Raw genomic sequence first — 12,962 nt, forward strand, 5'->3', positions numbered from 1 at the left:
AATGACTCATTTAAAGTCTCCCTGTATTATCATACATGACAGAGGGATTACGTACATGGGAAGTTGAGAAATACTTTTAAAAATGATTCCTGTTGTGATGGTATATTCACTCTAAAATTAGTTTTAGGAATAAAAAAAATAGACTAATCGAGAGTACTGTATAAAATGTAGGATACACAATATTCTATTTCCTATTTTATAAAAGTACTAATATTAAACTTGCAGTCTTTCTTTTGAAAATCAATATTGCTGTATGAATATCAGCATGGCTGTAATTATCTGTGAGCGGATCAAAGTCGTGCTGATTTTCAAAACAACATCTCTTGCTAATATGATACTACTTGCATATTCATAATGATCATTTTCTTATTATCATATTTTAGCTTACATTTTGAAACCATTTGGACCAAATGAAATTAACTACGAAACAAAGATTTTAATAAAAGTAGTGAAACACAAATAATCATGACCAGTGACAGGACCAAATATATCTAAGTCTTAAATTGTGATGTTGAATAAATTAATAAGTAAATAAACAAGCAAACAAATACATACAAACACACATGCACACATATAACTGTATATAAAAAGAAAAATGCTAATGTGTTTAAAAAAAAAAAAACCTGATAAACATATCACTCACACAGTTCTAAGGGCATCAGATTTAACAGTATACGCAACACCTAGATATCCTGGAACCTGCTGGGACTCTCATATCTCATAATATACGTCTGCGGAGAGAGGTAGTGTACCCTCACAGACTTCCATTAGTGCACTAATGCTGATGAACAGCAGTTCCTCTCATCACCTCTGTTACACTAGAGACGTTCCCTTGCTCTTTCTGTGTGGCCTGCTGAGTGTTGGCTGGTCTTTACCAGGTTGGTGTAACATTGTTGATCTGGTTCCCTATTATCTCAGAAACAAGCATTTCCACTGTGTCTTCCTCCAGGGCCCAGGTATTGTCCACTCAGACAGCTAAATGCAGACATATGGATCATAATAGCTTTGTGTGGCAATAGCACTTTTATGAAGAGCCCTTAAGGCATTGTAATACGACAAATGTTTGTTCTACTTCCCCTCTTATGTTTTTTTCCATGCCGTTTTTTTTTTTTTTTTTTTTTTTTTTTTTTTTACATCTCTAGAGGTTCGTGAAAATCTGACAGCAAGATTTGCTCAATTTTCATGATTTGTGCAGAAATTCTTAATGTCCTGAAAAAGCCTAACTGTTTATAAATAGATTTGTAAATATTATTATTATTATTATTATTATTTTTATTATTATTATTATTACATTCTTGTTTTCAGTTAGTCAGCAGTGCTTATTTTAGTATCACTGAGATACTATTATAGCTTGAAATATATCGTATTAGGTTTTTTTTTATTTTCAATTTTATTTTATAATCACCATTATCACATCCTTTAAATTACTTTATTACTTTCATCGTTTTTTATTTGTTGTTTTTTGATAGTTTTTACTAATTTATACTTTTAGTTATTTTATTACACTATATATTTAGCTATATAAATTGTTTTCTAGGAACTTTTTTTTTTTTCAACATTTGATTCATTCCTATGGACGGGTTTGTTATTTTTTGTAAAACTCTCTATCTGGCATAGAGTTGAAAAAAAAATAAGAAATATAACTAGCAAAACCTGGAAGAAAAAAAAAAACTTTACAGACAAGAAAAAAATACACACCAACTACACCCTTGTTATGCGCACCCATTGTTCCTAAACCTCTTTGTCATGTTCTTGTTTGTACCTTCATGCATTTTCCATTTCAATTCTTCATTTTCATTTTGGTTAGGAGAAGTTGAGTCACACTGTGCGCATTAAGTCTAATATGCACATCTAAGGAAGGTGACAGGAAGCGTGCACTGTAGGGCACTTGTGAGTCACTCGTGGACCGACTTCAAATGTGACGCACATTCAAACACCCAATTACCAAAATGCCTCTATGTGCACCTCCAACATGTTCACAAAAACCATATCCAAGCAACGCTTTGTCTTTAAAATGACACTTTAACGATGTCACCGTCCTCTCGGCCACCACAGAAGAAACGACAGCTGCATGTTGTCCTCTAATCAGTACCGTTTCATGGTTTTTCTTTTTCACTTCTATTCCTGAGGTGATTTGAATAGTGGACCGTGGTGGATTTCCATGTTCCCCGTTGATTGATTGTCCAATGAAGCCAAACTTAATGAGCAGTTCTCACATCAGGCTGAACAGACTGGCAGTAATTTGTCATGAAAAAGAACGAGGGAGAAGTGGTGTGTTTGTTGTCGCTGTAACCCTTTGTAGTAAATCTTTATATTTTTATGTGGTTATATAACCATCTCAATTTCCTTTTGTTGTAAACTGTTGATATTTAATGGAGGAACATTTTCCAAAGTTCACATTGTTTGACATTAAAAGATCTCCAAAATTCCAACGAACTTTATATATATTTTTTTATTTTTATTAATTAATATAATATATATATATATATATATCTATATAGATATAAGTATGATAAAAGGATATTTCTTTGAGCAATGCGATCCATAAAGGCAGATGTTGAGTCTAGATTTTGATGGCCATTTTGTTGATTTCAGTATGATAAAAGGATATTTCTTTGAGCAATGCGATCCATAAAGGCAGATGTTGAGTCTAGCGCGTGTTTAATGCTTTAGCTTTAGAGTGGGCCATAAATGTTTTGGCTGCATAAGAATGAATTCATAAGATTATGCTGTGCATGTGTTACTCTCATTTTGGGCATCTTTAAAACACTCCACATGCCACATTTGAACTGACTGAACCAGATTTCATGGACACTTGTATAATTTATTTCCATTTTGCTACTTGTGATTCTTTAGTGTTTATTATGTGTAGCACAATTTTTTCAAGATTTACGATCCCGAAATTGCTTCACCTCAAGAATCACCATGGCAAAGTTAATTAGAACTTTTTAAAGTGAAAATCTGTTTTCTTGACTATGTAGCATATGTAGAAAATGTTGAAAATAAATATGATCTACATTTCTTCCTGTGAGTCTGCGACCATAAGAAACTAAAAGCGTGACTGTCTGCATGACTAATGTTCCCCAAAAATCTCATCCATACTTTATTATTTTCATATTCATCTGTAGTGTCTCACTCTACAGCGCTTCATAACCACATCACTTCTGTTTTATTTCTTTTTGTGTCTCTTGGATTGATTGATTTATTGGTTGATTGATTGATTTGTTTGTTTAAAATATATAATAATTAATTGTGAAATTGCTTAAATATTAGTTGGTGGAGGATTTATTTTATCAGACTTTTGTTCTAGTCAAGTATAACATGAACTGCAGTGTTTCCACTGTTTTAGTAATATTTGTCTGTTCACGGTATTTATTCCAGTGTTAAGATTGAACTGGTTAGTCTTAATAATGTTTGTAAAGGTCAGGGATGACACCATCTTGGTTGTTTCGATGTGCACACTGTGCATATATTAGCATTTTAAGGGGTCCTTGGGGACTGCGTGTCGAAACACTCCAATAGATGCTGCTTCTTTGTGTGGGCCTTGTGTACAGAAGTAATGATTCTGATGCTTTTGTTTTTGATGCACATTCCCTGTTTTACATGATTTATACAATGCTGAACAACTATGGCCTCCAAACTCCAAAAGTATTTGAAAAGACTGATTATATGAAATGTAATTCCATATAGGGCTGCATGATAAACGATGTCATATGTATTCCAAAATGTATTCTGATAACTATAATAAGCTCTGGACATTTTTACTCGATATGGATTAATCTAACAGCAGAAATAAATGCAACAGACAGCCAGTCAGTGCCTGTTTCTATTAAATCTCTGTGTAAATGAATGGCGCGGTTTCATCTTCATCTCGTGTGACGCCCAGAGTGATTTCAGCATCTGTGTCTCAATATATAAGATATGAATACATGAACACTTGTGAACTTCATGTCCAAAGCTGCTCTGAGAGTCACTTCACCAGCTTTACAACATTTCATTTGAGAACAATTACAGTCAAATACACACTGAAACTGACAACCCGTCAAAATAAAAGTCTGGTTTAACTTGAAGAAATTATGACAAAAATATTTTATTATTACTATTATTCTAAAGTATTATGATAATATAAAGTAATGATAATATTATTATTTTAAGAAATATCATACAACCAAGGTTTTCTTTTTATTTATTTTTTATTAATTTATGCAGTTGTACAGTGCTGATGTGCAGTATTTTATTTGAAAAAAAAAAAAAGTTTTGTTATACATTAAATGTTTTCATTTCATTACATTTTAAAATATTTATCAAATTGTTAAAGTTTTATTCATTCATTCAATTAGACAATTATAATTATGTACACCGAATCCTTTAATTAATAAATGTATACATACATAGAGACATACATACATTAATTAAATAAATAAATAATAAATGAATGAATGAATGAATGAATGAATGAATGAATGAAAAACATATATTTTAGCGGGGGAGAAATATTTAATGGGGCCTTAAATTAAAAGGTAGCTCTGTGGAGTTTGATGAAGAACAAACACATTATCTTTACATTTAATCTCAAGGATATCTGGTAAGCCCCGTAAGGTTCACATAGTAGGGCACCGTATGCACAGGTACAGTTCATCACATTATTTATGGAAAAGTTCCATTAACAGTTGAAACTGTTTTTGTCTTAATATAATTTTAAACAATAAATTGTTTGCAATTTTCTTTGACTGAAAGCAAATGATATTGCATTTTGATGTTGTTTTATATAATGGTAATAAGTCTGCCTTTAACTCTACCTTTTAGAAGTTTGCTTTTCATACCATCTCTACATCCAAAAACAGTTAAAAGAAGATGTCCTTGGAATTTAATTAATTCTACATTCCTCCAGCCCCACTGCCTCCTCTTAAATGAGGGTGGGCTAATACATTGGTCTGAGATAACATTTTTGGACTTTGTATTTTAACAGCAGACTGTGTTTGGGGGCATTACAGTTTGTTCCAAAAGTCTTGGCTCTCGCTTATCAGTTAGCCTCTAAACTTGTTTCATTAATGAACTCTTTAGCCCATGAAGGTCTGTAAATATGATGGCTTAATGAGAGCCCTCATTCCAATCTGCTTTCCAAGAGCTGGAAGGTTAAAGCTGCTTCTCTCGTGTGGCCTATTTCTTGGTCCTTTAAGTGCAGTAGATAAAGTTTCTAGGTCTTGTTAGATGTCTTCGATGCCCTGCCAAGGCTTGGGCACTTTTCCATGGTTCCACAAGATTAACATTTGGCTGGAACTCAGACAGGCTTCAAAGGCACCATATGAAAGGCCTGGAATGCTAAAATAATTAAATAATGTGACTTTCGCATGTAGTCTCTATTGGAAATTTTTTGTTTTTATTAGTTTTAAAGCAACAACTTTGAACAAACTTTTTACTCTTATGTATTAAAATTTAATACATAAATTGTTGAGGATAGGCGTGATATTATTTTTCAAAGCCATCAGACTTACCATTTATATCTGGTAGACAATAAAATAGATGAAAAATCCCATAAACTTGCATTGGGAGATGGATCTGAGCCATACCTAGGGATTATAATTTCATTGACAATAATTTGTATTTTTATAATTTTATATTTTATTTTATTTTACAGTTCAACATTAATGTCAAATGCTTAGTTCAAAGAATTGCAGACTTTATGTAGCATTTTCTTTTAGCTGCATGTGGATTTGTAATGTAAAACCAACACTGAGGTGATTGATGGCTTTCCCGTAAATTTTGTGAATTAACATAGTGTTAATATGGCCACTCTTCCAGTAATCCGTAGTAAATACAAATATCATGTTCTGTTATTTTTCCAACGGTGTTTGAAAATTTGTCATTCAGCCAAAATTAATAGTTTGAAATTCACTCAGTCTGAAGTCAGCTGGGAAGCATGGCGTTTAGCAGCATTCTCATAACATGTCATGTGACCTTTAAACGTTGGCAAGCCTCAATTGCTATGTCAGAAACTTGTGCCTGTTCAGTTTTAATATTTATTTTTCAGTTCATGGACTGATTTTTGTGCTGCTCATATTTGTAGAAGTTTTTCACCTGTTTTATCATGCTAATTATTTAGTATGATAATCACTGGTTAATTATTTAATTGGTTTGACCACTTAGTGACATTATAGAGCTTAGCTGAATTAATTCTAGCGCTAATTCATGTAATGCTTCTCCTGCAATTACTGATTGCAGTGTTATGAAACTTTAACACTTGGCTCATCAAGCGACATTCATACTGACTGCTATTTGCAGTGACAAAGTGACCTGAAGTCAGTAATTTTCAGTGAGAGTTGGCCATATGACGTGACATGAGTGGCAGCAAGCAGGCAATACATGATGCAAATGAGTAACACAACGTGGCGAATACCAATAGAAGTGGAGTGCAAGTGATGTCCCTTGCATGAGATATTATTTAGGCAAGAAGGAGGATGGGTTAATGGTAACTGGGAGTAATTTTCCTGTTCCATATGATTTTATTCTGCGTGATGCGTGGCAAAAGAGATGTGAAGAAAACAAAAATCTGAAATTGTCTGCGTTATATCATGATGCATTTTTTGTCTGCAGTTTCTGTACACTTTCCCCTTAAGAATCAGTGGCACCTCCAAGAAATGTGTAATTCTGAGAGAAGATGGATGGATGGATTTGTTATAGTTCCACTCTATCTTTTCTTTCTGTTTGCACAGGTCTTCTTTCACGCAGTTGCTCCACTTCCTCTTCCTCTTTGGACTCCAGGCAAACATCCAGGCGACCACCGCGGCCACTCCCCCGTCAAAGACCACCACTGCGGCCATGGCAGGAACGGACACCTCCTAGCACCAGATCTACTCCTCCTCCACCCTCCCGTTCCCTCACCACCACGCCACACTCTGGTACGTCCTTATTGCAAACTCTAGTTTTTACAGTGGGGAAATATTTATTTGATCCCTTGCTGATTTAGGAAGTTTGCCCACTTACAAAGAAATGAAGGGTCTTTATTTTTTATGGTAGGTTTAGTCTAACATATAGAGACAGAATACCAACCAAAAAATCCATAAAAAAACACATTATATAGAATGTGATTTACATTTCAGTGAGTGACAAAGTCAGTTTACATTGTGTTTAAATGTGCTTTATAAATAAATGTTGTTGTGTGAAATAAGTATTTGATCCCCAAGCAAAACATGACTTAGTACTTGGTGCAGAAACCCTTGTTGGCAAGCACAGAGGTAAGACATTTTTGTAGTTGGTCACAGGTTTGCACACATATCAGGAGGAATTTTGATCCACTCATCTTTACAGATCCTCTCTAAATACTTAAGGTTTCTTGGCTGTCGTTTGGCAACTCGAAGTTTCAGTTCCCTCCACAGATTTTCTACAGGATTGAGGTCTGGAGACTGGCTAGGCCGCTCCTTAATGTGCTTCTTCTCGGGTCACTTCTTTGTTGCCTTGGCGGTATGTTTCGTGTCATTGTCATGCTGGAAGACCCATCCATGACCCATCCATGACCCATCTTCAGTGTTCTGGCTGAGGGAAGGAGGTTCTCGTCCAAGATTTAACAATACATGGCCCCGTCCATGTGCCCCTCAATGTGGTGAAGTCGTCCTGTACCTTTAGCAGAAAAACAGCCCCGAAGCATAATGTTTTCACCTCCGTGACTGTAGGGATTGTATTCTTGGGGTCATAGTAAGCATTTCTCTCCCTCCATACACAGCGAGTCGTGTTAATGCTGAAGAGCTAAATTTTGCTCTCATCTGACCCCAGCACTTTCTCCCAAGCCTTCTCTGAATCATTTAAATGTCCTTTGGCAAATTTCAAACGGGCCTGTACATGTGCCTTCTTGAGCAGGGGGAGATTGCGGGCGCTGCAGGATTTCAGTCCAATGTTTTGCTTGGTAACTGTGTTCCCAACTGCTCCTCCCATGTAGTTCTGGGCTGATCCCTCACCTCTCTCATGATCATCCTTACCCCATGAGCCGAGATCTTGCATGGAGCTCCAGACCGAGGCCAATTGATGGTTGTTTTGTATTTCTTCCATTTCAGAATAATTGCACCAACATTTGTCTCCTTCTCACCAATCTTTTTGCTGATGGTCTTGAATCCCATTCCAGCCTTGTGCAGATCTAAAATCTTGTCTTTCACATCCTTTGGCAGCTCTTGGGTCTTGCCCGTGGTGGTGGGAGAGGCTGGAATTGAAGATGCAGATTGTGTGGACAGGTGTTTTATAAACCTAACGAGCTGACATTAGGAATAACTTCAGGACTAATCTGTGTTCCACATGGGCACATAACCAATCTGTGGGAGCCAGAATTCTTGCTGGTTGGTAGGGGATCAAATATTTACTTCACTTACTGAAATGCAAATAATTTTGCACCTTTATATAATGTGTTTTTTTCTGGATTTTTTGGTCGGTATTCTGTCTCTCTCCATTAAAATAAACCTTCAATAAAAATGACAGACCCTTCATTTCTTTGTAAATGGGCAAACTTACAAAATCAGCAGGGGATAAAATAAATATTTAACCCACTGTAAATAGTATTGTATTTTTAAATAATAATGTCCATTAACATTATCACAAAATAAACCCTGAGGAGGGATCTAATTCTTAACATAGTCTTGCATCACCCACAAGAACAAAGACTAATCCCACAGCAAATATGTGAACATAAATAAGTTGATCATTAAAAAAAAAAAAAAAAAAACCTTAATAATGCATTATCCCTTTGCTGAGTCTTGTTCTGCTGTACACTGTTCACAGCATTTACAGATATCCATAAACTTGAGAAGCATGAGAAGGTTTAATGTTATTTAAAGTTTCTCCCTCCTTGCATTTCTACAAAATTTGCATAGCTACAGTAGCCTAACCCTAGGGAAAATCCTTGATAATTTTATGCACTCTCTCAGAGTATTTGAATACATTTTCTTCATTTAAAAACTGTAATAATATTTATTTATTTACTTACTTATTGCCATGTCGAAAGTATTTAGCGTAACAATGCGTCTAAGTGTCTGTAAACTTTCTGTAACTTTCCTAAGTATTTGTAACCTTTTCCAAGTATCCTTTCTACATATCTGGTCACCGGACACATTCATTTTTCTTTTTTTTTAATTTCCTTTTTCTTTTGTAAACAATGATAACTACATTGGATAGCAATTATAGAGTGTCTGTAAGAGACTGAGATGTTTTAAATACTTTGGTTTTTTTCTCATTAGTAATTGCTCGCAGCAGAACCCCTTCAGCCAGCAGCACAGCACAAGAGAGCCCAGAGGTGCATTTGGGGGAGCGTGTATTAGTGGTGGGACAAAGGACAGGGGTTGTCCGATATTACGGCAAGACCAGTTTTGCTCCAGGTATGACACTATTGCCTTTCTAACAACCTCCTGCATTGTACGATAACTCTGGAAAGCGCATTGCAGGTCAGGGGTTAATTACACATTTAGAGAAATTCGATGGCTACTCTTTTGCCAATGTACTTGAATCGCTCTCCTTTGTGTAACCTCTGAATGAATTAAAGCCATATTTCAGTAGCAGCATAAATGTTCCAAGATGTCTAATATCACACAATGGAGAAAGGAGCATTTTATAAATGAGTAAAAGCCCAGCCACTTAGATTCGCTTAACACACTCTTTACCTGTCATTCTGCTGGAATTTAAGTCTACCGCGCTGCTAGGTCTTTAAAGGGATACTCCACCCCAAAATTTAAAATTTTGTCTTTAATCACTTACCCCCATGTCGTTCCAAACCCGTAAAAGCTTTATCCTTCTTTGGAACACAATTTAAGATATTTTGGATGAAAACCGGGAGGCTTGTGACTGTCCCATAGACTGCTAAGTAAAATACACTGTCAAGGTCCAGAAAAGTATGAAAGACATCATCAGAATAGTCCATCTGCCATCAGTGATTCAATGCTATGAAGTGACGAGAATACTTTTTGTATGCGGAAAAAATAACAGCCGCGCCACAAGGATACGTTTTCTATGTGTATTTACACTTTGATTTGAAAGAAAACAGCACATCCTTGTGTCACGGCTGACACAGAAGAGCGTACGCTGCCTGCGTTCAGCTAATCTTCTCCAAAATGGTGCTAAAATAAAAATTATCACAGGTTCCAAAAAATATTAAGCAGCATAGCAATACTGATAATGAATCAGCGTATTAGAATGATTTCTGAAGACTGGAGTAATGGCTCATGAAAATTCAGTGCTGTCACAGAAATATATATATATATATATATATATATATATATATATATATATATATATATATATATATATATATATATATATATATATATATATATATATACAGTATATATTTTTTAAAGGGGTCATATGACGTTGCTAAAAAGAACATTACGTTGTGAATTTGGTGTAATGAAATATGTTTATGCGTTTTAATGTTCAAAAAACACATTATTTTCCACATAATGTACATTATTGTTGCTCCTCTATGCCCCGCCTTTCTGAAACGCGTTGATTTTTACAAAGCTCACCGTTCTGAAAAGCGAGGTGTGCTCTGATTGGCCAGCTATCCAATACGTTGTGATTGGCTGAATACCTCAAGCGTGTGATGGAAATGTTACTGTGGTGCCGTCTCCCGGTGCAGCGAGACAAAACCAATAAAACCTATTATAAACTAGCCATTTGTTGCATCCAGTGGGGACATAATTACTGATTATAATGACTTGTATACTGTGTTTTTACGCGTTGTGTTGAGTATCGCGCCACGTAAACATAAAACCATGTCTGCATTTGTGATCGGATAAAGAAGCTCTACACCACACTGCTTAAAACTCATGTTTGAATCATCAGTGGCAAATTCTTTAAATATAAAAAATATACTTACAGGCTTTGAGTCAGAAGTGCCAGACTGTCCTTGCAAAGTTGGAACTGCCCCACTTTATAGAACAGCCTTTGATCACAGACCCATTGTAAGCTAGTCTGCAGGTTCACAGTCCTCCATAAAATGTGTCACACATTGTCACACATTGCGGGCTTTGAGTGAGGAACGGCTGGCGGATTCAATAAAGGAGCAGCCGGCGGGCTTGCAGCAACAACATGTGACGACCCCGGGCTGGGCTCTGTTTCCTCCACAGTGAAAGCCAATCCGGCAATCCACAGCGCGAAGTTGATGTATTTCCTCAGCAAGCAGCATGGATCAGCTCTAGGCATGACGAAGCAGATATCGTCCTCTTTTGGAAGGCCAAACAGAGTAGTTTCACTTTCACAATGAAACACACAGCGTCTTCACAACATGGCGGCAACAACAATACTACAGTGAGAATCAAAGTTACGCCTTCTTTGTGTGAACATTTGGGCGGCGTTATGCAAATCTTGCCACATCGTGACGTAGACAGGTGTTGACGTGTTTAAACAAGGTGTTTTAGGAGGGTGTGATTGACTCTTAACTTTTATAAAAGAATATCTCTTTGGATTTGAGACTCTAGTCTTTGCAACTTTACAGATCTTCTTTATGCACCAAGAGCTTGTAACACCCCAAAGAGAAAGGAAAAATTGAAATTGCATCATATGACCCCTTTGAGTATATTAAAATAGGAAACCAATATTAAAAAAAAAAAATTGCAATAATATTTCTCAATCAGTTTTTTTTTTTTTTTTTTTTTTTTTATCAAGTAAATACAGCCTTGATGAGCTCCATTTAAAAAAAAAAAAAAAAAAAAAAAAAATCTTACTGATCCCAAACTTTTGAAAGGCATATAAAATCAATCATTTTTTCTTACGTATACAAAATATTTAAAGGTTTGGCTGGAGAACAAACATGGTTTCACACAGATTGATAAACAGAGAAGAAACATGATTTAATATTGTTTGTGATTATGAATGCGGATGAACCATAGTCAGGATTCAGGTGCAGTTGTGCTTCAATTGTATGTTATCACTTTATGGCAATGGAATGAGATGCATAGGTTTTATGTAATACTTGAAGCTGGGCGAACAACTCAATATACAGTTTATTCTTCTTGGAAAGTTCAATTTTCATCATTGATTTGTTTTTTATTGAATAAGCCACCATGCCATTGTGCACATGAGCTGACACATCACTGTATTAACCGCTGTGGCTTGTGTTTTTATATTTATAAAATGTATCCATAAAGTTAAATACATTTGATTTAATAAAATGTGATTGAAGAATTGTGTCTGAATGCTGATGGTTCATGGTTTGGGAAACTAGAGTAGCTGAACTATTGGCATAAAAAGCTTAAACGCTCACTCCTGTCGGCTAATTAATGAGCGCTGAGTGCTGTTGAACTCAGCTCTGAAGTTTGTGCGGAGAGCACTTTCATGTATAAGGCAGCTCAGCAATTTCTTCAAATCAAAACCTGAACAACAGATTTAGAGACGAGTCTGGGATAATTTACTACAGCAGGTATTATATTGGCTAGATGTGGATAATGTTCAATTACAAGCACAGGAGGGACAGCGTATTATAAAATACATTATACACGATATAAGTATGTTTCATGTTATTTATTTAATGCTTTTTCAACAGTTTTGAAGGATATTCTATGTATACTCAGCATTGTTGGACGCATTCAAAAATAAAAAAGAATCAGTTTTACTTTTATTAATTATTGTGTAATTTATTAATTAATGCACAGACTTATAAATGTCTATAAAATTTTAAGCATTTAAGCAGAGGCCTTTAGATAATAGTCCTTCATTAAAAGGTTTATTATTATTAAAAAATATTATTATTATTGCTAATAATAATTATTTGAAACATTCAGAAAGACGTTACAGTACGGTCTTATTTGTTATTTCTTATTTAATGTATTACTGTGTATTTTCACAGCATTCCTTAATTTTTGTTAATGTTATTGAATAAAAATGTTGTTTATTGAGTTGTTTATTATTTATTTAATGTTTACCAGTACCAGATACATTTTATTTAAAACAAAATATATATTATTAAATGGCAAAATTAGAATACTAAG

At 35.1% G+C, this 12,962-nt stretch overlaps 1 protein-coding gene across 3 annotated transcripts in view; it reads left to right on the top strand.

Moving 5' to 3' along the window:
* The window catches only part of LOC109099270 (CAP-Gly domain-containing linker protein 4-like), a 45,194-nt gene that overhangs the window by 20,408 nt on the left and 11,824 nt on the right, over positions 1 to 12,962 (top strand). For all 3 annotated transcript variants that reach the window (XM_042742957.1, XM_042742955.1, XM_042742956.1), the window contains exons 10-11: positions 6,714 to 6,899; positions 9,219 to 9,356. In XM_042742957.1, the coding sequence (XP_042598891.1) occupies positions 6,714 to 6,899; positions 9,219 to 9,356 (324 nt within the window). The remainder of the gene's footprint in view (positions 1 to 6,713; positions 6,900 to 9,218; positions 9,357 to 12,962) is intronic.

This window comes from Cyprinus carpio, chromosome B17 (assembly GCF_018340385.1).
Source record: "Cyprinus carpio isolate SPL01 chromosome B17, ASM1834038v1, whole genome shotgun sequence".
NCBI lineage: Eukaryota > Metazoa > Chordata > Actinopteri > Cypriniformes > Cyprinidae > Cyprinus > Cyprinus carpio.